Source organism: Apaloderma vittatum, unplaced genomic scaffold (assembly GCF_000703405.1).
Source record: "Apaloderma vittatum isolate BGI_N311 unplaced genomic scaffold, ASM70340v1 scaffold90, whole genome shotgun sequence".
In the NCBI taxonomy this organism is placed as follows: Eukaryota; Metazoa; Chordata; class Aves; order Trogoniformes; family Trogonidae; genus Apaloderma; species Apaloderma vittatum.
The window spans coordinates 110690-137879 of record NW_009693786.1 but is presented as its reverse complement, the minus strand read 5'-3'; the positions used below and the strand labels follow the sequence as shown (position 1 = coordinate 137879).

The following is a 27190-nucleotide window of genomic DNA, read 5'->3' as shown; positions in this document are numbered from 1 at the left end:
AAAGGGATGCATAACTGAGCCTTCTTTTATTTTAATTATTTAACGATGAAAATATTGTATATTTTGAAAGCATATATAATGGCTCATAAAATGAGAAGTTTTCTCCTCTTTGCTCACGCACTCAAAAATACTTTATCTCTAGAGTTTGTGCCAGCATAAAAAAGCCCTAATAAAAAAATCTTCTTTCCTCCCATCCCAAGATTAAAAAAAAAAAGAATAATAGCATTACTTGGGCTTTGAAATAGATTTAAACACTTAGAAAGCTATGTCTTCATGTTTGTAACGCTAAATGGAAAGTGACCACACTTTAGTACCCAGACTTTGCTACCGAGTATGTATTCGGTGCCTCTGAGTATAGTTGCATTACGTAAGAACAGAAAAACGAAAATCTCCCACCTATTAATATTTTGCTGCTAGTTTTCCTGCACAAATGCCAACAACACAAAATGACTGAGACCTCATCCTGACAGACACTCTGCTGCTTTAAAAGATGGTCTCAAACTGAGCTGAAGAGCCCAGAGAGCTCCACCTTTGCCAGCGGGGCTATGGCGGCTGAGCAGCTGCGCTAAGCCCAAGACTGCGCCTCCAGCCTTGCTGACCTGCAGACTCCCTCCCAGCCATTCCACTTCCACAAGTCCTTTCTCTTCGCTGTCTACTGGAAATGCCAGTCAGGCTTTCACCTGATGATAAACCCAATAGTATTTCCTCATAAAACACAATGAGAAATGAGGCCGAATCCCCCAATAAATACCTTAAATTCCAGGCATCTTAAGCACAAGCTGTGAAGTGAAACACTAAAACAAACATTACTGTTTTAATACAGGATTGGATGATTTTCTACATCCATAAAAATATACTAGCAAACAAGATTTTACTTATCAATGAATTTTTAATGTATTTTGGTGGCTATTTTTTGGTGCTGACCAAGGATACTTCGGGGAAATTGAAATATCAAGTAATTTCCTTTGTTTCTAGTACAAATACACCCATTCACCTCTGTCCCTTCAATAAGATTGGATTTTGCTGTTGCTGTCTGTTCTATTCTGCTTAACCATTGCTGAAAATAAAATAAAATTGACTGTGAGAGAAAGCAACTTCTTGTCTCCAAAGCTTTGAAATCACTGACTTCTCATATTTAATAATTCAGACTCACTCCTCTAAATTTTATCCAGGAAAATAAGATGGTCTTTATATTCCAAAGATGTCTTCACAAAAGTCTGCAGTACTGGATTTTCTGATGCTGAGTGACCATGAAATCCCCTTTTGTTCTCATAACTTCATGATGTATATCTATAACTCTTTCTTGTTTGTGAAGATAAGGCCAGCCTTGTCTCTCTAAATGCCATTTCAAAGGAAGATTCACAGTTGTTTGACTTTTGATCTGCGTGGCAACCAGCTCGACCACCTGCGCTGGGTTCCAGCGGTTACTGAGCTTGCTTTGTACCATCTTAGGAACACAGGAGCCTTTTAAACCAGAACAGCCCGATGTGTGAATACACCAATTTACAATGTAAATACAGGGTCCGACAATATGGGCATTTTTAATGGCGAAACGTGTAAAGTGCATATATTGTTTACTGATTATATCATTAAACAAAACAGATGGCTCATATTCTCCATCCACCTACAGTGGATTAAAACACAATGGTGTAATAGTCTGGTAAACTGGTAAAGTGAAACATTGCTTCACACTGGTGTAGCAGTATAAATAGCTGTTCAGAAATGAGGTACAAAGCCCTACTACCACTAAGAGCAATTAGCTTAAGGCTGTATATACTAAAAGAATGCTACCTTCACAATCAACACGTGTGTGCCTTTCACGTTGAAAACTGCATTTGAAAAAATGCCGTGGTGATAGAAAGCAACAGGAAAGTTTCACTGCATGGATAAAGTACACCATATGCTTCTCAACATCCAGGCACGACCAGGCACACTTAGAACCCTATTTCTCAATTCTCTTTTAAAACACATTATTTGCAGCCATGATAAGCACATCAGAGAAACGTACATTGCCTTTTTTTTGTTGTTTGCACATGGGTTTTTACCAGGAGAAAGGCAGCAGTGGGTGCAAAAATAATTTTAAAGTGCAACTTTTACTCAAGAAAAAAAACGATCTGTTAGTGTTTTAATCTTTATCAGCAGATCTACTAAACAAGACAAGGTGAATACCTTGCTCTAACTTGCAAACGTTAAAAAACAACTTCTGGGTTACAGCACAGTTAATACAGCAAAGTCCAAGGTAAACTAAACCTCTTGGATAATAAATGCTACATAGTGGGATCCTGCAAGCTAAGCTATGATAACACTCATGGAAAAATGTTAATGTTTGCCAAAAGTATATAGATCTGTGAAAAACTCTTCTGCTATGTTTTTAAACTGAAGATTACTAATATCACTTATAATGCTAATAAATTGCAGCTACTGCGTATTCAACTTCATTGACTAATTTTTCAAGTCTTAAAAAAACCCAATTAATAAACTGATTTAAAAATAGGATTTTAAAATCTGAGTCATAATCCTAATTCTAAAACTGAATGAGTGTTAGCACTGAAATTGTATCAGTTTGTCTGAAGTGAGTTGGTTGTAAGAGTCTCTCCTTTGTTTACATGATTCAAGGTATTTGTGAAATGATTTCAATGATTTTCAATGAATTGCTTAAAAGCTACACAGATGTTGCAGAGATCATAAATCTCTGTTTCCAGCAAAATCGGTTTTCTCTGTCTTTCTCATTTTCCTCAGTTTCCACATAGACTTTTCTCTGCCTTCTTGATTAGGTTTAAGTCTTCCATATTAGTTAAAGAGCCAGCCAAAATTAGCAAATTTTCATTCTTCCTATCACAAAGTAGACTAAACAATCTCTTATCGTAAGACCACCCTTTCTCATTCATGACTTTATTATTCCTCAGACAGATGCTCAGCAGGTCAGCGATGTGTGAACATTTCTTCTGCAGAGTTTTAAAGGTCCATTACAACATAACTACATGCTACCCAAGGATATAAATTCTCCCTCAGATCTGGTCTTGCCCCACTGCAGCACTAATTTATCTGCAACAAACTCTAAGTCATCCCAGTTTTCCTTAGCTGATGATTTCTCACAGTCATCATTTATGGCCTTCTTTGTAGAACTACCAGAACAAACAACACCCCCCTAAATAAACTTTGCACAAACTAAAAGCTATCCTGATTCAATACTAGGGCTACAGATGAGCAAAATACTCCCATGAGTATGACTTGCAAGTTCAGGTCCTGGATTTTGTGGTAGAACTTGAGTGACTGACTTGAATAAAAATTATACTTGGCAAATCCCAAGTTTTCTTTTGTTCCAGTTGTTGGTCATTTAATCTCTTACATCCCTTGAGCACACCCAAAACTTTGACCTGTTACTACAAGCTAGATTAAAAATGTTCTACTGTAAAAGATTAGTTAATAAGGGCAAAGCTCTGATATCACAGAAGTTTTAAATCAATTTGATGACTTCATTGTTTTCTTAAAGTCCTTTGTGTGTGATCAGAATTGTGATGGAAAGCTGAATTGATCTGACTTTTATTAAAAGCTGAAAATTTCAATCAAGTGTGGCAAGAAAAGTGCCAAGTGCTACTGGAAATTGCCCTCAGAATGCACAGAAGAGCTTCTTTACCCGATCAAGATTGACCAAGCTCCTGCAGAGATTTGACAGCAGAGCAGCCAAAACAATTCCCATTCCCACCATTTGTTTCCAAATACAAGATCTGTCCAAAAAGTCTATGGGCAAGGGTGGGAGAAATAAGTTAAAAATTCTGATGTTCGTTTGTATTTTGTTGATCTTGTTTGAGTTTCAAATGTTACTTTCAGTCAGCGTAGTAGACTGTTGAGTTTTAGTCCAGATATGCAGCCTCATGAGAATGATTTAGTTTTGGTGTCTCTATTTGCAAAGCTCAGTGACACCTACGCACGAAGCTACTGCTTGGAGAGGCTGAGCTTCCAGGATTTACCTATTAGAACACTATCCAAGACTTCAGTCTGAACACAAAGGGAGGAACTTTTCTTAGATCACTTCCAAGTCAATTCTATTTCTTTTGGCAAATTTGTGGATTAAAATAAAATGACCTATGTAGCATGCTATCATGCAGATCCGTGTCAGAAAATGTTACATTTAGGAATTATGGCTTAAAAACTCTATGGTAAATGGAATGTGCAAAATTTGGCATATATTGTTCTGTGACAGTTATAGTGTGAGTGGTGTCAAGAACAATGAGATCCTTAATTTACTACTGGCCTTAAGGATTTTGACTTCATTGATTTCTGAAGAGTTGTCTCCAATTATTTCAGCAATTACCAATGTCAGCTTTTGCTAACAGCTTCCCTACTTCACCCTGCTTTACATCAACAATCTCACCACAATCAAAATACTTTCACTACCTCCACTATTCCTGAACATCATGTCAGAAATAAGAACTCATCCAACTGGAAACTACTTGTAACTACTGCAAGAAAGCACCGCACTGACGATGCCAATATAAGACATGCCTTCTCCTGAAAGCATGTCATGGGACATCTACCGCGGTTCAAACGTGACAGCGCTGACTATGAAATGCCTTTTGTTTCACTCATGACACTGTGAACCTTTCTAGGCTCTAGCTGTTTAATGGTAGCCAACATATCTCAATGCAGAGAACAGTCACAAAGGGCTACGTGATACTTCACCTATTGCGACGCTTTACATTCTTGGTATATGCAGCCTAGGACTAGCTTGGATAATTATCCATTGGGATCCTGCTTTCCTGCAGAAACACAACTGTGCTTTAGATAATGTTCTTTCCAGCTGTTCAGCTGGACACAGCTAGATAGAATGGGGGCAAATGAGACAGAAATTCCAGAAGATAGAAAAGAGGGAATGAAGAGGACAGAACAAAGGCCATTGTACATTTGAAAAAGGAATGAAAAAAGAGAATTAGAATATTGTCTGAAGAATGCTGAGAGCCCTTCTCACAATGGGCATAGTGTAGGCAGCCTGAGACACGGATAAAGCTTTCCAACAATCTGAAAAATAAAATAATGCTACCAGCTCAGTGAATGAAGGGCATATCCTTCTAAGACCGCCTAGGCACAAGGAGATTAAAACACTGATTTTTATCCTCTGCGCTTAAGTTATTAAATAATCATGATGCTCCTTTCCTTTCGCCAGGTTTGAAGTAAACTTAAGTCTGTTGCACTTAGGCTGCTGGAGCTGAAGCTTTGCCAGGGCTAAGGCAGCACTAAACTAATCATAGCTACACACTTGCAATGTTGGAATTGGCCCCATTCTGTGAAGCACTCGGTACCTTCAGTACATGGCTTGGAATTCTCCATGTACACTGCTTGCTGTAGCTATGGAGGTTATACAGCAGCTCAGAGGACTTCTGCACCTTCTATAATGCATGAACTCAAAAGTATTTCTAACACTGAATAAAAGTAGAGAAAGAGTTTTCAAAAGCATTTTGGAAACAACATGCAAAAGACTGTCCAAGAAAGATGAGCAAGGTTTATAAAATGGCTCTCAACTGATTATTAAAAATAAGAAATACATCTTACATACATCAGATTAGGTCATACCTAAATCGAGAACAGGAAACCCACACTGTCTCACACTACTTCGAAATTCTTGCTTTTTTTTTAGACCTAGAGGTACATTTCCTGCTTTTTGGTTGGACTCCTAATGATGAAGAATGCTTACCCTTGGGAATTTTGCTGACACTACATTTACGTTTTCCAGATGTTTAGTCCATCACTTCAAGAAAGAAACAAAGTTTCTTTTTAAAGTCAGAGACAAAGTGAGGAATGACCATGTACTAATTAATGTCAATGTTTAATCTGGAATAACAAGTTGTATTTTCCTTATCCAAAGACTATCCTGCTATTAACAGCACCACAAAGCCTATGAGTTTCCTTCTGAAAAGATTCAGCCCTTCATAATTGATAAAGATTAGTTGCATATTAAAACACAAACATGTACAATAATATAAGAATCAAGTAACTATATTAAATGCTTAAAAGTCAGGAAATAAAAAAAAAAAGTTCTTACACTGAGCGTAACAAGCACTAACATACCCTACATGTATTTTATGGTTTCCATTTAACAATCGAAATAGTAAGGACAAGGTTGAGCAAGGACCAAAAGAAAAGCTCTGCTGCCCCAAGAGATGACCCGGAATCATTCTGCTGCTCACTCCTCCCTCAAGTTAAGGGAATTGCTTCTCTAGTTTAAGTTAACCATATGCTTCAATATGTTCCTGAATCAAGGTCTAAATTACTGAAGTAATCAGCTGCAGCTGTAAATATAACACAGAGCAGACATGTTTTTAAAGATTTACCATTTCAATCATTCTTCAGTGTAGAAATACATCTCAAAGTAAAAATAGACATATATGTACCAAAAAGTTGCTCAATTTCTACTCAAAATTCTTTTGGCTTGGGATCAAATACGCAAAGTTCCTTCTAGAAAGTGTAATTCCTCTATGAGTATGAAAAGAATCTAACTGTTTGTTCAACTTCAGTTGGTAACTGTGACATGTAGACCTTCCTCCAGAAAGCTGGACTCAACAGTAGTGGTCTAGTATGGCTGATACTGAGATAGGCTTTAGCTTAGAAGAAAATCTTTTTTGTGATGACCTTTGGGGATGGAAACAGAGATTGATAGGGAAATAGAGGAAAAAGACAGTGATAACACTCACTGTTTTGGTTTGCCTCAAGAGGGACACGACTGTCTCCGTATGGACATATGGACATGCAGGTTTCCTTGTCAAGAAAGAAGGCAGAACAGCTATAATTAACTTTTCACATCTCTTAAGAATGTGAGAAAGCAAATAAAAAAACCCAAACCCTCTTGTGCATAGACTGCCGAATGGTCACCCTACCAGGTCAATGGGCAGAGGCAGAGCCCCCCACTGAACGTCACCTCAGCCTAACAATCACAGAGGCCTCTTCAGAACTGCTGGAGCAGTTTGACAACTGCTAGGAGCGACTGCAATCCATGCCCAAAACCTGAAGGCCAATTCCAATTCCAAATTTTTTTTAAAAAGTTTTAAGGCACTTCCAGTTAGGACCAGATGCAATGGACACAAAACGGATGCCGGGAAATTTCAATTAGACACCGGTAAAAATTGCTTATTTCGACTGCTACAGGAACAGATTGCTTAGACAGGCATTGGTATCTCCAACCTCAGATGTGCTTGAAACTTGACTAGAGAAGTGTCTAAACAACCTGCTCTAATTAGTCTTGCTCTGAGCAGGAGGTTGGACCACATGACCTCTAAAGGTGCCTTCCAACCTGAATTGTCCTATGATTCCATGAAATAACTGTTAGGTCTGGGCTATCCTCCAGTTCAAAGGTATTAGAAGTAATGTGGGAAGCAGGACTATTACAATTTTCCTGGAAAGAAGAATGTTGAAGGTTGACTACAATCCTAAATCTTGGAGGGGCAGGTGTTCTGTATTTATGACTGTAGTCACATTAGTCACACAGCTGTTGGCAAGTCATATAACTTATCACCTGAATACTTATTGTTTCATTTCCATCAGCTGGAGCTAGCATGTTCGTCCTAATGGAAATCAAATTTTAAAAGTCTCTTTTATAAAAACAGATGTGTTCATGAGATTCTCAAAGCATCATTGATAACAATTCAGAAGACTGAAATCTCAAGATTAAAAGAGAGCTATTGGCATAAAAATTTCCTGGTGAACTAGACTGAATAAAACATTGTTCTGGAGGGCAGAAGCTATTTTTCTGCAATCTGGAGGATGGTAGATAGAATTTATCTCTAATTAGATAAAGATTCAAATCATCTACTGAGATTGTTGTCTGGTTACTTTTAGGTTTGTTTGTTTCCCACTGGGCTGTGTGTGGCTTGGAGACTGTCCAAATTCTTTTCTCAAAAGCTTTTCTAGGCTATTGGCTTAGGATATGGGCAAAAGAGTTCTTTCAAACACACCCTTTTCTGCTTCTTTCTGATGCACTGTGAGCCGCCCGATTTACACTGGGGCAGAGGCCAAGGCATAGGTGTCAGAGATGGCAACATCACAGATGACCGCAAAAGACGCCATTTCCTTATGTTTAAACCTACTCGTTGAAAATTCCATAACTGAAACTACACTGAGCTTCTGTTATAGTCTCACAGCTTTAAAGAGCAGTCCTGAAATGTTAGGATGTCCAGAGGTATAGACACATGTAAAAAGAAATGATTAATGTTTGGACATTACCAACACGTCGATATCATTCTAAGAATGCAATGCCGTCAGTGAAATACACTAGTGGAATCTCAGTAGGTTTACTTACAGAAAAAAAAAAAGAATATTATGATTGTATATGTCATTTCATAGCAAGAGTATTTAAAAACATTTAGTACAAAACTTTCTTTACCCAAATACCCCAAATACCAGGAGATAACAAACCCCAGTACATAAGCCTGGCTAGAGCAGCAAACCAGGATAGGAAGACCTGTCCCTATTACACCACCGATTTCCCTTGTGAGCGATGACAACGTACAAAACCTGTCCGTGCTTTTATTCCCCATCTCCAGAACATTTTATGCACAAATACATGGCCAAGGAATTTAGGTCATACAAAGGCAGTAATTTAGCCCTCTAGCTATCTAAATATCTAATCTGTTAATGTATTTGGCCAGATGCAGAAGAGGTGCTGATTTACCTTTCCCAGACGGTAAAAACAGAAATAGTCAGGCATTAATTTGATGACAAGGTGTTAGCCCAGCATATGACTTCAAGCATATCAGCACATACATATTGTGGGAGCAGCAACTAAGCTGAACAATGTTCAGTTTAACATGATCTTTTCTGTATAATAATGATGTGAAAAATAGTCCTCCAGCGTGTTTGTTGGTTCCAGTAATTGAGTGAAACATTGTGTGGTACATACTCAATTATGCAGAAATTAGGATGCAACTGCCAATCTGTGCTAATTATTTTTCTTACAGTTCTATTTATCTGATCTGTGCTGATTTCTTGGGGTCTATAATTTATGATTATTCTTGAGACTAAACAACACTGAGATGATGCTGAGGCTGCGGTAATGCTAGACCCTTCTCCCAAACAGTCATAAAGAGATTAAATCCACCATAGGTCTATCTATTACAGGGTTTTAAATAACATTCTGAGAATCTTCTACTGCAAGTTGCATCTATGCTGAGGCATTGCTTTTAGTACATTTACCTGAACCGAGCTTAAATCCTAACCTGCCTTTCATCCAGTTGGGTGACTCAGCTCAGCATTTTTGTTAAAGAAAAAGGAAATCCAGTGCCTTTCCGAAACATGCCATCTTGGTGTTCAACTACATAATCCTTTTGTCTGAGAAGAAGAGCTCAAGTATATTTCAGAAAGATCATATTTTTCATTTGGCTTATGGAACACTTATAAACTGGGACTCCTAACTGTGATTCCCAAACACAAAACAAAGTCAAAGGTTACAGCATATGTTTCTGTTTCTGCTTCTCCAAATTACTTGCAAATGTATTCAAACACAATATGAGGAGATACTTTATTTTATTGAAAATAACAGACTACAGGGTGCTGCAAGAAAAGCTGAGGTACCTCAAGCATAAACATGGAAAGAATATATTGGTTTAGAAACCCATAAATCCTTATTTGAATCTGCCAACCTGAAAGCCAAGTAAAGCCCGAAAAAACTATTTTTCCTAAATGCTATGTCTGATTAAGCCATACTATTAAATGACAGCTGAACTTTAACATTAATATGATATTATTTAAATAACTGCAAGATTTTTTTTTACACTAAAATGATGAATGATTTTTGGACAGCTCAATTGACATAAAGCAAGAAACCCCTTTAATGAGATTTGACAAAATGGAGACATATGCAGAATATTCGTTACAGCTCATGTCGCAGAGCCCTTCCTGGGGAGACTTGGGTTTGGTTGTGTCTTTTCTTTCGTTCATTTTTTTTATAGTTTATTTTGATTGTCTACAGGCACTGAACCATCCCTTTCAATTGCCACTTCCTTTCTCCATGGATTTTGAATTTAGCTTGTGTCATTTACATATTACTCTTAATCAGAGAATTTTATATGTTACAGTTTGCAGTTGGAATTGTAAGAAATCTGTGGAATGAAGGCATGAGGTTCAGTCATTTTAACCTTTGTCAACTGGGTGTACAAGGAACTAAGAAAGATATTTTTCTGAGGAGACTAAAGAACAACCTACTAAATTCTGGTTTTGATATTTTCCAAGTCAAGCGACAAATCAAAAACTTTGCTAAAATCTCCTCATATTTTTTTCTTTTTTTATAATAGGCAAATTGCATTAAGCAAATATGCAACATAAAAGCCCATGGCAAGGGCAATTTCATACTGAATACTTGTGGGGATGCTCTAAACTCCTTCAAAACTGTGTTTTAAAGGCATAGCATCAAACACCATCTACTAGAGGGAAGCTTTTCCTCTTCAGGAAGCTGAATATATACAGAAATATAGACATCGCAGAGAAGATCAGGTGCTGTTTCACCAGGTAATAAACACATGTTCAAAGATGGCACAAATTTCAAAAATGTGTCTGTGACGGTAACGATGTAAATTTAGGGTGGGTAATAATCACTGGATAACTCCCCTCCTGCAGTCCCATGCAGATTTTTAGGATGTTGCACATTTTTCCTTTCTGTATCACCTCACTTTAATCCCAGGGATAATTTTCACAACATTGGAAACATGGAAGAAATATGCAAAACCCACAACGTTTGACAACCTGTTTGCCCCATCTATTCAGGCAGAATTGTTCCTCTTAATCTTTTCTCTGAGTGTAAAAGTATGATGCCCCAAAACATTTACAAACTTTCTCACATAAAACTTAACAGGTAAAAAAAACCCCCTGAAAACTCTGAAATCACTCAAGAACAAGGAACACAGGAACTCATCATTAAAAAGCTTGATTTTGGAATACACACACAAAACATCACAAATATAAAGAAACAAAGATGAGAAATGATTTAGCAAGGGGTAATGCCTCAGGCTACTGAAAATTCTTTCCACGGCTGTGACAAAGCCTTCTACCTAACCAGGCCTTCTTCACCACCCGCATTCACTTAAAGATATTTTACACAGCAGCCTGTGTAAAAAATGCTGAGGTTGAATTAAAAAAAGAAAAGGCATGGAGAGAGGGAGAGAGGAAAAAAAAGAAAGAGCAGAAGTGTCCCTACCTTGGCCTTACCTTCGCAACATTCCCGTCAAAATCCTGGAACTCTTCCCCAGGTTTGCATCTGTTTCTCTGAGCTGGGGAGAAAAGAGTCCCATTAAAGGCACGAGATGCATGTACTCCTTTCTGTACAGAGGACCGATATCACGGATCATGGAATGGTTAAGGTTGGAAGGGACCTTGAAGATCATCTAGTTCCAAGCACCCTGCTGTGGGCAGGGACACCTCTCTCCCACTAGACCAGGATGCTTCAAGCCCTGTCCAACCTGGACTTGAACACTTCCAGGGTTAGGGCATCCAAAACCTCCTCAGTCAACCTGTGCCAGTGCTTCACCACTCTCATGGTGAATCATTTCTTCCTTATATCTAACCTAAATCTACCCTCTTGCAGCTTCAGGCCATTGCCACTTGTCCCATCACCACAGGCCCTTGTAAAAAGCCCTTCCCTAGCTTTCCTGTAGGCCCCTTTCATGTTTTGGAAGGCCGCTACTAGGTCACCCTGGAGCCTTCTCTTCTCTGGGCTGAACAAGCCAGGCTCCCTCAGCCTGTCCTCACAGCAGAGGTTCTCCAACCCTCTAATCATGTGCGTGGCCCTGTATTTTTACTGTCATTTGAGTCAGTCAGCTTCAGCTTGGCCCACAGCAAACTCTCATGTAAGGAAGTCACTAAAGCCCTGAAATTTAAAACTGGTTTTCACTTAGGTAAGGATGAAACCCATGGAAGATAAGACACTGGGGGAACAAAGATGAATGGGGGATAAAGAGCAAAAGCTTTACAAATGGAACGGTTGCAAGCAGGAGCGGTATCATTGGTATCCAGAACATCCGTTGATGTGTGTATGAAGGGATAAAGAGACAGCCATGTGCTGTGCTCTGATGCTTTACGAAAGGAAAACCAAATTTTTTTTTTCTTCATTGTTTTTCAAAGACAGTAGTTTTAAGAGAAAGCATTAACACAAATCAGTATCCTTTTACCCATTTGCCTATACTGTCTCTTAAATACAAAACTTGTACTGACCTTACAGAAGCCACCACTGGGATGGATGCCTGAATACCTTCAAGAGTATATAGTATGTACATAAGACACAATATATATTCTTGCATGTAAGGATAACTCACTCACTGAAAATAACTCCTTTAGTAGTTTAGGAAACCTGTATTTACAGTTAAACTTAATAGGCTGACTTGTTCTATAGCTCTCAAAAATCTTGTGAAATAAATAAAAGCATAACCGAATAAAAAAATAAATTGGGGAGGTGAAAATTTATGAAGAAAATTATTTTTATACTAACAAAGAGCAACTGCTTCCATTGTTTAAAAGTGATTAAAACATTCTTTGTATTTTTGTGCTTACTAGTCTCTCACAAAACTGTCTAGAAATGAAGAAGTGTATCAGAAGAACAGAGTTACAATCCTACTGCCTCTTTTGCACTGATAGCTGAAGAATGACATCTTGGGACTTTTGACAGATCTTGGAGGCAGTGGGACAGTAAAATCTACTGTAAATGATCATGTAACGATTGTCAGTTACGAAATAGCAGGAACATGCCCCAAAACACAGCTGCACGTACATACGTAAAAACATTCTTCTCCTATGAAAGCTGAATATTTACCTCTTCATTATCAAATCAGATTGCAAGGATTATCTGACTCTGTGACTTCTTACTAAAGAAACTTCGTGATGTAAGACAAAATCCATCCTGTGTTATAAATCCATCAAAACAGTAACGCTGCCAAGAAAAGTGGCAGTCTTCCAACAATAAATCACCTTCACCATAACAAACCACTATTATATGCACAGCATATATGTGAATATATGCACAGCAGCAATATTAAAATCAGTTTCTGTTCTGGAGCCAAATACTGTAAATATTCACTACCAGATTTCATGTTTATTATTGAAATCAGTATCCACAATCAGCGACACATAACCTTTTTGCATCAATTTCCTCCCTGTTCTTGTTAAAAGTATTAAGAAAATAGCAAGTAGAAGCTGGGACTGGATAACAGCAACCAAGACTTGCTCTCAGCAATACCATATTCAGTGGGAAGGCTTGCACTGACTCTCAGATCTCTGTAATTATGTGCTATGATGGAACAAAGATGAACGTTATATTCCAGGGAGGCCGTTCCCTCATTTTTTCTTGATTCATCTAGACAATTCAAACTCCAGAAAAGCAGTTTAGCCCAGTTTGACACAAGTAACAGAAGAAAAAACGTCACAATAATTTTTAAAAGGCTCATTAAAAAGCCAAGTTCTTTTCTATGCTAGAAGGGAATCTGAAGTACAAATGTATGCTTTACATTGGTCTTTTATTATTCATAAAGATGCATTTAACACTTGGGGCTTCTCCTCCCTTTTCACAGAAAAGTAGCTCTCTCCTTTTTACCATTATATGTTTGATCCTAACTTCCCTCTCTTGCTGCAGGTTTCTACCTGACAGCTAGAATCAGTACTGATAGTTAGGAAGGGAGAGCTGAATCTTAGAGGTTTGACAAACTCCTCTAAGCAAGACGACCTCACATTTTAATGGTAATAATAAAAACCACAAAATAAGCAAAAGAAATGTTAAAAAAGAAACAAACATGTACACACATTGTTGGAAGATCTCTAGCTATCTCCCAAGAGAGCACTAAAAAAACCACAGTTTTTTTTTTCCTGCACTGGCAGAAAAAACAACATAAAGAGTTTCAAACTGTAGGTTTGTTTTTATTTAAAACTGAAAAAATATCTCACTGTAGTTCTTCCATCATTTCTTTATCGATATCAGTGTACTGCAGAAGCCAAAGAATGGGTGACATGCAGACCTGTTAAATGGTACAGAAAGGCACCTCCTTGTGTCACAGAACTGGGGTAGTGAAAACATCCTGACATATGCTTTGGTATTAGCAATGGCAAATCTACATGGTGTTTACAAAAGCTTTTAAAAATAATATTAAGAACAATAATGAGAAAGCAAGTTAAGTAAGATGTTGACATTGACATCTTGTCTGCCTGAGGCATAATTTAATTTGAGGTGTTCCTAAAAAAATGTTGCATTTTTTGAGTCCTGTATAGTCCAGTTAACCTACTTGACTTGTAGCAAAGCTTTTAGCACCCTACTTTGACTTAAAAAAAGTTTTATTCTACAGACAGGAAAACTCATATATATAAATTTAAACAAACTAAAGAGACACTAACTCATTTAAATTTCAATATTTTCACAATATTGAACTGCTAGGAACTGACCATCATATTCAAGTTAACCTCTGAATTTCAGAAGACAGGATTGTTCCCTGATTAGTAAGACAATAATGCCATGTACTCAGTGTAAAGCTATTATGCATTGATAGAGCGCTCTTTGTCCTGGCCTTTAAAAAAAATCTCTAGAAAATGGAAAACTTATCAAGTTATCAAAAATCATCTCTGACTGTACATGTGAATATACAGACAGCTGGGACAAGTCCACTCATGTGCCTCCACTGGAGAACTTTTCCAAATTCCCTAAACAAAATGTTCCAAGTGACAAAAACTTGGAACTTGACATCTTCCATCTAGGACAAGTGGTTCTTCACTGCACTGTGGTGGGATACGCTTTCCTAGAATATCTTTACTTTTAATCTTGCTTCTTGCAATTTACAGTTCTGCCATCAAAGAAATTTGCTCTTCAGGTGGAAAGCACAGAAAAGAATTACTCTCTTTCTCTTTCCTGAGGATTCTTTGGATCAGCAGAAAGGGATAAACGTTATTCATCTCCATCGCCTAGTTTTTACTTGTCCAACTAGAAAATAAAAAGGCTCTCAGACTCAGCAGTCACCAGGGATGTGAGGAGCTGAGGTAAAACAAAAGGCAAAGTTGCCTGGACAACACCTTGTAACTGCTCACAGTGCTTAGGCACATTTAATGATTTAGTTATACTTAATGTTTTAAAGTAGCTAATACCCAGGATTTCAGAAAGCAGCCGGTACTGCTGACAGAAAATGCCTCATTAAAGCCGTCACATGAGGCTTCACCAATCGAAGCTATTCAGGTAAAGAAACTCCCTGGGACCAGTCAAGGAGTTTTCTGAAGTGGCACTGGCCGTCTTGAGGCCTGTGGGAGGACTTAGCTTTGGCAAAACTGGGCACTCAGGAAAGTATCTGATCAACATGTCATGAGCAGAAAGGCACAAGTGCAGTCACTCCTGGCTCTGTGAGCAGAAGCCAGAACCAGAGAGGCCAATTTCTTAGGCTGAACTTCAGAGAAGTTGTATGTGTTGGATGGGATGGGCTTCTGAGTATCATCATTAGCTCTGCAGAGTAGACAACAACTCTATGGAGGCAACATAAGCCAAAAATGAAGCCACTACCTGTTCTTTCACATGGAATTGCCCAAGGACACAACCATCAACATCTGCAGCTACAAAGAGAAAGGTTGATCAGCTATTAGAAGCTCGGCCACGATACTGAACTTCTGCTTCATAGAAAGCCCAAGAGTCACTGCAATGGACAAACCCTTCAAAGGACAGAAAATTGACCTAACTATGATGTTAGTGACAGCAAACTTGCTCCCAACAGCAGATTTGGTGCCTTCAGGAGAGCTTTTGAAGGATTGGGCCCATATACGACACTTTTTAAATGCTTCACTGCAGATGGTGATTGTCTCATGACAGCAACTGATTTATATAAAACTGATCAATATACTTGCATTATTTTTGCATGCAGAGAGAACCTGCCCAAAGCAAATAAAATCTGAGATCAGCAATTACTTATTATCAAACTTACCCTTTCCCGAGCACGCTGGATCTTCTCTCTGTCATGGCTGAGGTTTTCCAGCATCTCCTGTCCAATCTGCTCTGCATTAAAAAATCAAAATGTAAATCATGAAAAACAGAGCTTGTAACTGCAAGGCCTCAAAATGCCAGGTTAGACTGTAACAATGGCTTTTAATACATGTGGTAGCCTAATCACTCCTCCTAACTGCAAAGAGGAAGACATCATTACACTAAATTTTAAGTTTTTCAAGCAATGTAAAACTGAAGTAACAACCAAACCAGAAGTTGTCCCTTTGCAGTCTCTTGAGGTTGTCTAAGCCCTGGGAATTGAGCAGAGCTTTGGTCTGTGAAACAAAGGCAAGCAGACTTCCAGACTTGCTCTAAGTGCTGGGTGTTCACACCTCCCACACGCTCCCTAAGCCCACTCCTTGTCTTAGGAAGGAAGTCAGGAAGCCTTTGCTAGAACACCAGCCATCCTTATACCTCCAAAGACAGGGATAAGTCATATGAGAAGAAAACCACTCCGTGCCTCCCAGTATTTAACACTGATGCTTAAACAAAAGCAATTTTAGGCTAAGCCCAGCTACTGGTGTCTGTTATGTTCCATCATGAACTGTTTCTTGCCAACTTAGAGATACGCTGTAATGGATCTCCTGGTGGTTTTAATAGCAGACACATACATTAATTTATTGTCATCACTGGTTGTTTACACAGGGGTTGTTTGCTTCCACAGCTTATGCTGAACCAAAGATTGCAAAATTATAGTGGAGAGGCCTCAAGATATGGTACAAAGACGACACAAGATGCCAAAACTTTACTCTTCAAACAGCTTCAGTCAAATGCTCCTCTAACACTGAAATATTAGCAGCGAGTATAGAGAAGAGATTTTAATCTTCAAAGCTCTATAGAAACATTAAGAAACTCTCCCTGTATTTCCCCGAAGGAGAAAAATAAGTTAAATCATTCCCATTTTACAGATGGGGAAACAGAGAGAAGGAGCTGAAGCAGCTGTAGCTCGCCTCAGGACACACAGCACGTGTGAGACAACCAGCATTTCTCTGCACATTCATTTAGGCTACTTAGCTAGCTTGCTGGAGATACACACTAAAACTGAGTAAAACTACAAAAATGTGATTTTTTTTCATAAACAACAAAAATCATGCTGTGCAGTTCTTCTGGTGAATGAGCGGGATCTAAAAATGTCATTATTTAAGAAGCCTCCAGAAAACTAATCTTTAACAATTCACCAATATGTTAGCAGAGCAAACATGACTATTCTTATTTTTTCAATAGATACACCCTATTTTCAGGAAACAATCTAATGCAGAACCACCTCAAACTTTAAGAATTTGAGACAAGCAAATTTCCTTCTAAATCTATTTAACACAAGGTACATACTCTGCCAGATGAAGTCTGAGGAAATTCATTACATACATATTTCTCTATTTGTTGCCAAGTACAGTACAAGTAAGATAAATATTTCCTCAGATATCTGACCACAAATTGACATCCTCATTATGCTATCTTGTCCCTCTTGCCTTGCTGCTCTTTACTTTTAGCTGTATATACAATGCCTCCCAAAGGTGAAATGTGGTAAGATATGTGGTTACTGAGTTGAAAAAGCTGTAAGGTGCACTACGGCTGCACAAATGGCAGCCTAAGACAGCAATTCGAGAGAGCTTTGCCTATGTTTGCATGTCAAAGGACTTACTGGATGAAACTATACTGAGCTTTTTCCTCATCAAAGCACTCAAAATACTGTAATACACAGATACATGCATTCAATGTAATCTGGGGGAGAAAAAACAAAGCAAAATCCCTTAAAAACAGAGAGGAAAAAAGTCTACAAATTACTAACCGAGTAGCACGAGGTGAAATGAAAACAAGTATTCATTTCTAAAAATTATATGTATGTTTGCACAGACATAAAGGAGTGCGAGGAGCAGATTTTCCTTCAAAGGAATAACTATAAAGTAAATGGCTAAAATGGATTGGTATTTCATAAACAAAGCTCAAAAATATCTTTATAGGAAAGAGCTCTATTTTTATTACACCAATTTTAAGCAAGTTACTGTGTGTTTTTTTTCATCTTCTTCCTGTCACTGGCAAGTTCACACTCTTAGCTTTTTATAATGATTGAGTTTATTTTCCAACCATCAATGTGACAGCAGCATCAACTGTAAGTGAGGGTAAAACACCATCACTTTGACGAATAGTGTATTTTCCTCTCATTGTTGATGACTGAAGACATCAATAAATAAGGAAGGAGAGCATGTCAGCCAGAATATCACAGAATGAATTGTTGATATGACACTTAGGGATTAAACCTTCAGCCATGAAGTTCAACCTAGCAGAGGGGTCTGAGAACTGAGATAGTTGCGTTTCTTCCCAGCAGCCTCTATAGATAAATAATTGGACGGATCATCAATTTTACAGGAGCAGCTTTACTCTACATGCACTTTAGTTGATGATCTTTGGCCTTTTTTGGGCTACAATAACAACGTAAGTTGAACAAAGAGACAAAACGGAGGTAACATAATCTCACAATAAGTTTGCAAACATAAATTGACACCTTTATCCACAGATCCTGTTCATATCCTTGTTCTACTCAGAAAAGTCACTGATGACAGTGAAACTTGATTTTGAGCTGGAAGGTCAAGACAGTCAAACAAAAATATTAATAAAGAAAAAAATACAGATTTATAAATGATATGAAGACCTGTCTCCTCGCTTGGTTTGCAACTGAAGATGCCCGGGACTGGAAAAAAAAGTCACATTAGCCCACAGTACAGCTAATTACAAGCCTGATATCCTTGCTATCTGCTTGCTATCATTTTCCAAGTTTCTCCAAGACTCTGCCAGTTAAAATCTTCATCGATGTGGCACATTCCTACTTTTAGTGCAACGGTGTTGTATAGACCTTATCAGACTACTTGTAATGCAAATCATTGACGATGTTATTATAGTTATGTGAAAAGGTCAGGTGTCTAAGATATACTGTAGTGTAGATGCATGAATTAAGACCAATACGCAAACTGAAGGGTGTTGCATGTTGCCAGTAATAGTGTTATCTCCACAGAATCTTAACAATGCCAATTATTTGGGAATTATCCCATCCTTTTAGTCGACACGTACAGGCAATGTTTGGTAGAGTGCAGTCCCAAGTCCTAAAACAGACTGCGTGGTGCTGCCTGTTCTACCTGAAATTCCCAAAGAGATGCATAAAATTATGTTCTAAAATTACACCTAAACTAGGCGAAGCAGAAGGGTGAATGCATTTACATCATTATTATCTATGTACTAGCACAGGGCAGGAATATTCAATATAGCAATTATCTCAGTCTTAAACAATGCTGTGATGAACAGAAAAAAAAAATCTGAAAAAGTACATAACTTAATGCTAACAAGCATCAGCCTTAAAAGGTGATTGCTAAATTTCATAGCTCTAAATATATTCTGCCTTAAAGGTGTTTGAACAGCATATAGGAAATCAGCCTCTTCAGCGCTGAGCCTTTTAATAATTATAAGTTGTGGATCCAACACAAATGATGCCTGGTTCTATAAGACTGTGTTATGCAAATAAAGTGTAACATTTCTTATCCTAAAATACTGAAACTAATTAGAACATTGAAGACGCTTTCCACAACTGAAGAAAAAGCAAAACCCCAAAAAACCAAATGCAAACTCATTCATGTGTGCAAAATTGGCACATGGTTTTCAACTTTTATGCTGAGATAAACCCAAAATACAATGAACACTTCTAGCGATGCTTTACACTCCTGAATATGCCCATACTTTGGAATTTGTCTGTAACCTATATGCAGTATTTATTTATACATGCAAATCATTATTATTTAATACATGTTCCACAAAGCTTGATTTCTAATACCTACACACATATCAAGGACACAGAATAAGTTGTGCTTGACTGGTTTTTATTTTCCTTTTTTTTTGCCAGCAGCCATTTAAGTATTTATTTACTTTATCAGCTAAACTGATTCTGAAAGACCTTTTTCTAATCATTCAAGTCAATAATACTTTTTTCCTTAAGAATGAGTAATGTATTTACTCAAGAGACATGAATGATACGGAATGAGCCTCTCCAGGCTTTTGGATAAACAAACATGCATTTTTATGAATTCTGAAGACAGAGTCCCCATTTTTCTTTTCATATGAAAAATAAAAGAATCCAAGATGGTTTATACAGCACTTTTCCTCTCAAAGTATACCCTGCATATGTATATATATAAATACATATAAATACATTTCAGGAGAGGCAGCAGATATCTTGGCATGGTTTAAAACATAAAAAAGGCTTAAGTCCAATGTACGATGCACACATCTATGTAATCAGAGGTGGGAAAAGACAAACTAATTTACACCAGAAAAAGCAGAAGATAGTGTTAAAAATCATAGAATCACAGAACGGTTTGGGTTGGAAGGAACATTTAAGATTACTAGTGCCAACCCCCTGCCATGGGCAGGGACACCTCTCACTAGCCCAGGTTGCTCAAAGCCCCCTCCAATCCGGCCTTGGACACTTCCAGGGAGGGGGCAATCGAGATGTCTGCCCTACAGAATCATGAAGTAAACTCAAAAATCCCACTGTGTGTTCTGCAAGGAGGAATCAGAGTAGGATTTCACCCTGCGATCCTCAGCCTTGTCTAGTGAATTACACCATTTGGGGAGCACAATTCTGTCTTGTTTTACCCAGAGACATCACAAGCTCTGAAGATGTAGCAGAAGCTACAAGATTTTTTGAGAACAACTATGCCGACATGGGCAGAAACTCAGTAAGCAGCAAACAACGCTGGGCCACTTTTTGTCCAAAAGTCACTCTGTTTTGAACAGGTTAAAAGTTTAGATTTTGGGAGACTAAGAGAGATAAATCATCAACAGCAGTTTTTGGAAAAAAATGCTAGAAAGCGTTAAATGCTGGCTTTTCAGAGATGACAGCAAGCAGATTTACAAACTTGGAAAATATATCTTACAGGAGTTGAAGAATTCAGGGCTGAGTCAAATGCTTTATGCTTCTGACAGCAGAAAGTTAATAAAGAAAGTGATGACATATCTTTAAGTGTAGGGACAAGGGTAAAAATCCTATAAATTTACAAGTTCACAGTTGATATATATTTACATTGAATAGCCAATATAATTAGAGACGGAAGGATTTAGATCATTAAAGTTATTAAATGGCACGTACAGATTAATACAGATAAATGAAGGATAATATAATGGCTATAAGCCAATGGAGAGACAATTTGTAAAGCATTAACACAACAGTGAAACATGAGAGTTGGTTTCAGGAATCTGCCACAGAGAAGTTAACGTGTGTGCTGTTAAATGGTCACTTAAAATAAAAATTAGCTCCATGCTGTAGGGAGGGACTAGTTAGTTGGCCTCTTCAGCAGAAGCAAATGCCGTACTGGTAGAAAGAGTACTGACCATCATCAACATAGTGGGAGGACATCCAAAGCTTTGAGAGCTGTCAGAAGTTCAGTTGGAAGAGAGTATAAATGAAGTTGCCCAAGAAACACCTAAAAATACCTTCCAATGGTCCAAAGTCCAACAAGTCTACCAAACTTAAAATACAAACATTTTTCAAGTTAAAAGGGTCCCTATAAACTACAACAGATGTTCATGAAATTATTTTTATTGGCCAACAGCAAAAGGGGTCTGTTGATCCCAAGGTTAGGGAAAAACATTCAGAACACATAATTAGAAGTCAAGCTTTGTGCTTTGTTCCAAACAAGGAAGAAAAGATATTTGAGGAAGATGCCACATTGCCTTTAAGAACAAACTGGGAGCATTTCATAACCACACACCTCCCATGGTCCAGGTCTACTCTGTCCTTCCCCAGGAGAAAAAAAAGGCAGATGCATGAGACAAAAATAGGAAAAAAAAAGGAGAAAGGTAATATATGACAGACCTAGTAACTTCACTTCCAATAGCCTTTTCTTTTTCTAAGGTTTCGTACCCTTTCTGAAATTCTAACTTACATCAATCCGCTGGTATAAAACTACTCATTTTTCACTAACTGATGTGATTTTTTTTTCCCCTCTCTACTCCCATCACCCACCTAGCTGAGCTCCCTTACTAACATCCTCACAGCTACATTCACAGGAGGTGGCAGACTTTGATTCTCCTGAGCGCTTGTCTACGCTGAAGCCCAGCCATCATTCCAGCCAAGCGCCAGCACGGCAACGCTCATCTGCTCCAAGTTCCTCCCTTCGCATCTTCTTCCCCTGCACCCCCCCTGCCTTCCTTCAAATAAATTCTAAGGTGAAAGAAATCCTTGCTTGGTGCATCAATAAGTAAACAACTTGCTACCCCCATTTCATTCACTTATGTAAGTGAAGTTGGGAACCAACCATCAGTATCTTCTTTTCCTACTACTTCAAGGGCTGTCAGGACAGAAGTACCCGCTCACTGAGCTCAGTGCAGGGAATGGATGCAGCTTCATTACAGTACTGCCAATCTTGAACTTTTCTGAAAGCAATTTAGCAGGGGAGAGTATTAACAATCCTGATTGCATCTAAATTAAGCTGCAGAAACATATCCTCTAAAACCTGAGCCACAAACCATCACTTAATTAAACCCACATCTCCAAACAGCACTGCGATGACACAAAAGTGATCTTTGGTTCGTCTAACTAAGGCTGGATTCATAGTGATAATTTAATCAAAAATGCTCCACCATCTACAAAGTTTGCTATAAACTCAAAGCAGGGTAAATAATTACTTTGGACCCTGCAGTACTGGTTATTTCAAAGACTTAAAATGTGTAGGCAGAGAGTTGGCAACTTAAGACTCCTGCATTCAGCAGCTCGAGGCTCGTAAAGTTGGCCTTACCCCTATGGCTGATTCTCATAATGCAATAAATTCACTTCAGGACACAGAGTTGAGTACAAAATAGATGAGACAGACTATCAGCCAACCAGCAAACAGAAAATAAAGTTACATTATGTTTTCAAACGAGAAGAAAATGTTTTGAAATGTTGAAATATGTTCTAAAATTGAAGTGTGGAGCAATAGATTTTTTTGAAACTTACTAAACTACACAAAATCACTGTATATGACATTTAAACAGTACAAAGATGAAGAACAAAGTCTTCTAGTTATATCCGTAAGCACTGGAACAATTTTAAATTTTTAAAAACTGATTCTTCATGACCCATTTATGCAGCTAAATCTTATCAATAGGAACAAAGTTCTTTGCAGTAGCTCAGCTTCTGGACATCAGAAATTCTATGAGAGGAGTATATCCCTCAACCGCTCGAATCTGAGCAATTGCTCCTTGGAGCAAAAAGCAATATCAACAAATGAAAACAAAGCCAGAGCCAAATAAAATGACATTTGAGTTTGTTCAAGTTTCCCTCAACATCCTGATGCACCAGGTTTATCCTGAATCCATAGACCGATTAGAGAGTCAGAAAAGCTAGCAACTCAAGGAAAAAGTCTGTGCTTGTCTGATCTTTAATACTTCCACAGAGCTAAAGAGTGTTTTAACCTTTCTTACACTGTTCAGCAATTCATTTTAAATGTGCATGGAACTATCTCCTGCTGTATACACATTCATATTTAAACAATGAAAACCAGAAATAAAATAGTGTCCAGACATTAGAAAAATAAAACAAACCTAGAGGATGATTAATAAATAATGCTTAAAATCATTGACCAACAAGTGCAGCAGTCTGTACAAAAATAAATCATTCTGAAAACAGTATACACACACACACTTATATATATATATATAAACTTTCTTAAACATCAGAAAGCCCACAAAGCAGGTGAACAGCTCAGCAACCCCAAAGCTGGCTTCAGTGCAACTCACTCTTTGAATACGAATTAGCAATGGGTAATCGCGGCATATTTATGAGGCCTTTTGCCTGGTCCTTTTCTCCAGTGAATGCTGTATTATTCATTGCGTGTGCCCTGACCCCAGTGCGCTCCTGTTCTGACAAATCATACTTGATTAAGACAAATCTTTATTAGTTAGCTAGTCAACTTCCCCATTTATCATTTGCAAATCCCATTCTCCTTTTCGGGTACAGTAAAAGTAACTGCAATCATTTTTTCTCCATATAAAAAGAAATGCTTGTTGCAGACAGTAGGTGCAAACAGAAGCCTAGAAGTTGGTAATAGATGATAAAACAAAGGTTTAACAGGCATAAATTACAGATGTGGCAAAACTCTAATACAACAGCATACTTTAAATAGGCTGAGGAAACATTAATTAGCTCATTCTTTCCATGCTTCCCATTTTTCCATCAACTAAATCTCTCAAAATCTAAATGCCATATAAAAGAACCATATTGCAAAGTTGGAGGCTGAAAGTAACAATGTTTGAAAAATAATAAGAATGCTGGGCAAAGTTATTGTTCCAGGTTTCTAACGAAACCAGAAAAGCTTTTAAAAGTTGATACACAGAAGGAGGCAAAATGAATTCAAAATTATTCATGAAGCCTCAGTTTCCCTTGAAAATGTAGCATCACTCCAAAGAGGTGGCAATTTGGAGACGAAAAATCCCTTTCAAGCCAATGTTAGTTTATTCAGTGGGTAAATTTACAACTAGAAAACCTTTTGATGTGTAATACACACTAGTTACTTCATGAGAGCACTTCTGCTTGCAAAAAAAAAGATGTTTCTTCTACCAAGACCCTGGAGATCTGAAGCAGCTACTTGGAGATGGAGAGACAAGGAACAGAGGGAAGGGCCAATCCAAAGCTTATGGGGCTGGCTGTCATCAAGTTCCAGCTCTGCCTCCAATTTTTATTCTGGTCTCTGGAGGGATCTCTAGGAAATGCAAACTTAGCTGCATTTTTGTTTGGTGATGAAGTTTAGCACTTTATTAAATTTTGAATTTTGGTTTTATACAGAATGATATTTTTACCTACGAATCAGAATCCGTGCTCATTTGAAACACCCAGTGATTTAAAAACCTGCACCTAAAGGACAAAACATGAACATAAACACCTTTGTGCTGCTTACACACAATTGTGCTCCTTATTTCTGACGGGCTCTTGTCTTCTTCCACTTACACCTGTCCACCTCAAGGCATTTTTCTTTGTTTGGATTTCTATTTTTACCAATGCAGTGATGGATTCTGCTCCTTTTTCACACACATGAGCTAAGTACTAGTTATTTCCACCTGCAATGTTGTCTTCGATTAGGCAGAGCAATGCTGAGAAAACCACTACCTCAATAAACCCACAGCTAGGATATAGAGGGAAGAATGAAAAATAAAAATGATTTGCCAGACCATCAGATATCAGGAGGTATACAAGAAGCAAAGAATCCCGACTGCTTTTCAAATCCACGCTGAGTTTGCAGGGTGTGTATATTTTTTAAAAAAAGAAAAAAGTCTCTGCTCTTGTACTTGTCAAACAAAGATATTTCTTCTGGAAATTGCCGAGATGGAAATAAAGATTTTCCCCAAATAGATTTTTTTACAGCACTTCTCAGAGCAGAATCATATTTTAAGTATCACGTTACGTTCTTCAGACGGTGTTTAAGATGTAGACTTACATGGGCCCTTTTCTGCACTTGGACACAATTTGTTTCTAAGGCATCCCTGGAAGGAAAAATTGTTGCAAAACCTGATTTTTCAGTAAGTGTCTAAAATGACAAGTGTGATTTCTTCTGATGGAACTTGGCAACCCTTATTGATGCTTTTGGCATTAGGTCACCACTACATGGTTTAATTGGGGACAAACCCGGAGATTTCCAAAATCAAATCGATCCAGAACAGAGCAGCTCATTGCATGCGACAGCAGTTTGTGCTTGGATTCTCCCCAGGCAGCTCCAAGAGCCATCCCAGCTACTGGACGTGATCTCTGAGTTCCCAATGACTTGGGTCAGGGTACCTGGAGAACATGCTTCTCTCTGTTGAGTGCTACTCGCATTGCAGTCTGCAGAGATCCGTGCACTGGAGGTGCCATGATGGAGCACTAGCAGATGACCAGTCCCTGTGAGGACGTCCCAGGTTCGGGTGACATCTCCCCTCTCTGCTGATCCCTCAGTACATGCTGCCAAAGACATCAGGTGATCTGCTGTGGGAAGCCGTTAACGATTTCATAGGACTTGCTGGCAGGCCACTGTTAATATTTACTTGTGTGAACGTTTTGTATGCTGTAGACAGAACAAACCAAGTTTCTCTCTGCTGTAGATTATTTCTACAGTTCTAGATGACCAATACAAGCAAAACAGCATGCCCAGTAGCCCCTAGCCTGACACAATAAAGACACAAATACCTGGATTTGGTGTCACGGTCAAAGATCAAGAGCACGTGGAGGCAAGGTCAGATCTGAGAAAGGACCCTGGACTGCAGGTTCTGTATTTGAAGTCAAAAGCATGCCACCTATGGGCAGGTCTCATCCAATCTGCTGCCCTCTCTGATGTTACCTAACTGTGCGCAAGGCCATTTTCACACTTTATTGCTGTTTTCAATATCAGTAAATAAATAAATCAATAAATTGATCTAGCTGAAATTTCTTCAAGCAGTCTTTAACGTTGCACAATAGGGATTTGAGAGAATAAATTTATTACTGGTTCCAACACTACTGGTCAATATTTGTGCCTGTTTCCCCATTTCTAAAATGGGTGTGAAGGAATCTACCCCGGCAGAACACAATATGTATCATTAAAAGAACTGTCTTCCTATGCAAGGCATTTAAATACTGCACTTAGCTTCTTATATACTCATTTTCATTTTAAGTACTAGTCTGAATATCATTTGTTTGAGAAAACAGTATTACAAATTATTTTTAAAATGAAGCAGAACACTCTCCTCAACTACAGGACAATATATTTCATCTCAAAAAGGATTTCCCAATTATTTGAGCACCAAAATATAATTATCTCATGATCTACTGAATTGGTAAATTATTGCAGTATGACATTTTAATGCAAACACCCAGTTTACAAACATAACTTTGCTGGAAATTCTCAAGAAGTGTTAAGCCGATGTCAGTGTCTCAGTAATTTCGCAGTTTAAAAACAGTTAGAAATGTAATGACTACACTGCACTTGATTAAAGCATTTACAGCTCTAATCAAAAACTGACAGCAAGATCAAAGATGTTAACTTAAATCTCTCTTCTAATTATGTTTAAAATGCCACACCTCAGGCCTGTCTCTCCTCTTCTTTTTCAAACCAAATTCTGCTTAAGAAAGATCTAACACTTCTTAACAGTTCATTATCCAATAAAACTATTCAAAGCTTAAAAGCAATCTACACAATTAGTCAGGACCTCAGGGAGTCCACCGGTAGTCTTTATTACAGG

At 38.1% G+C, this 27190-nt stretch overlaps 1 protein-coding gene across 1 annotated transcript in view; it reads right to left on the bottom strand.

The window, feature by feature from the left end:
• Window positions 1-11186: 11186 nt before the first annotated feature.
• VTI1A (vesicle transport through interaction with t-SNAREs 1A) overlaps window positions 11187-27190 on the bottom strand; it is a gene marked incomplete at its 5' end in the record, with an annotated part of 114666 nt that continues 98662 nt past the window's right edge. The window contains 2 exons of the mRNA XM_009864772.1: window positions 11187-11252; window positions 15918-15988. Coding sequence (XP_009863074.1) covers window positions 11187-11252; window positions 15918-15988 — 137 coding nt within the window. The remainder of the gene's footprint in view (window positions 11253-15917; window positions 15989-27190) is intronic.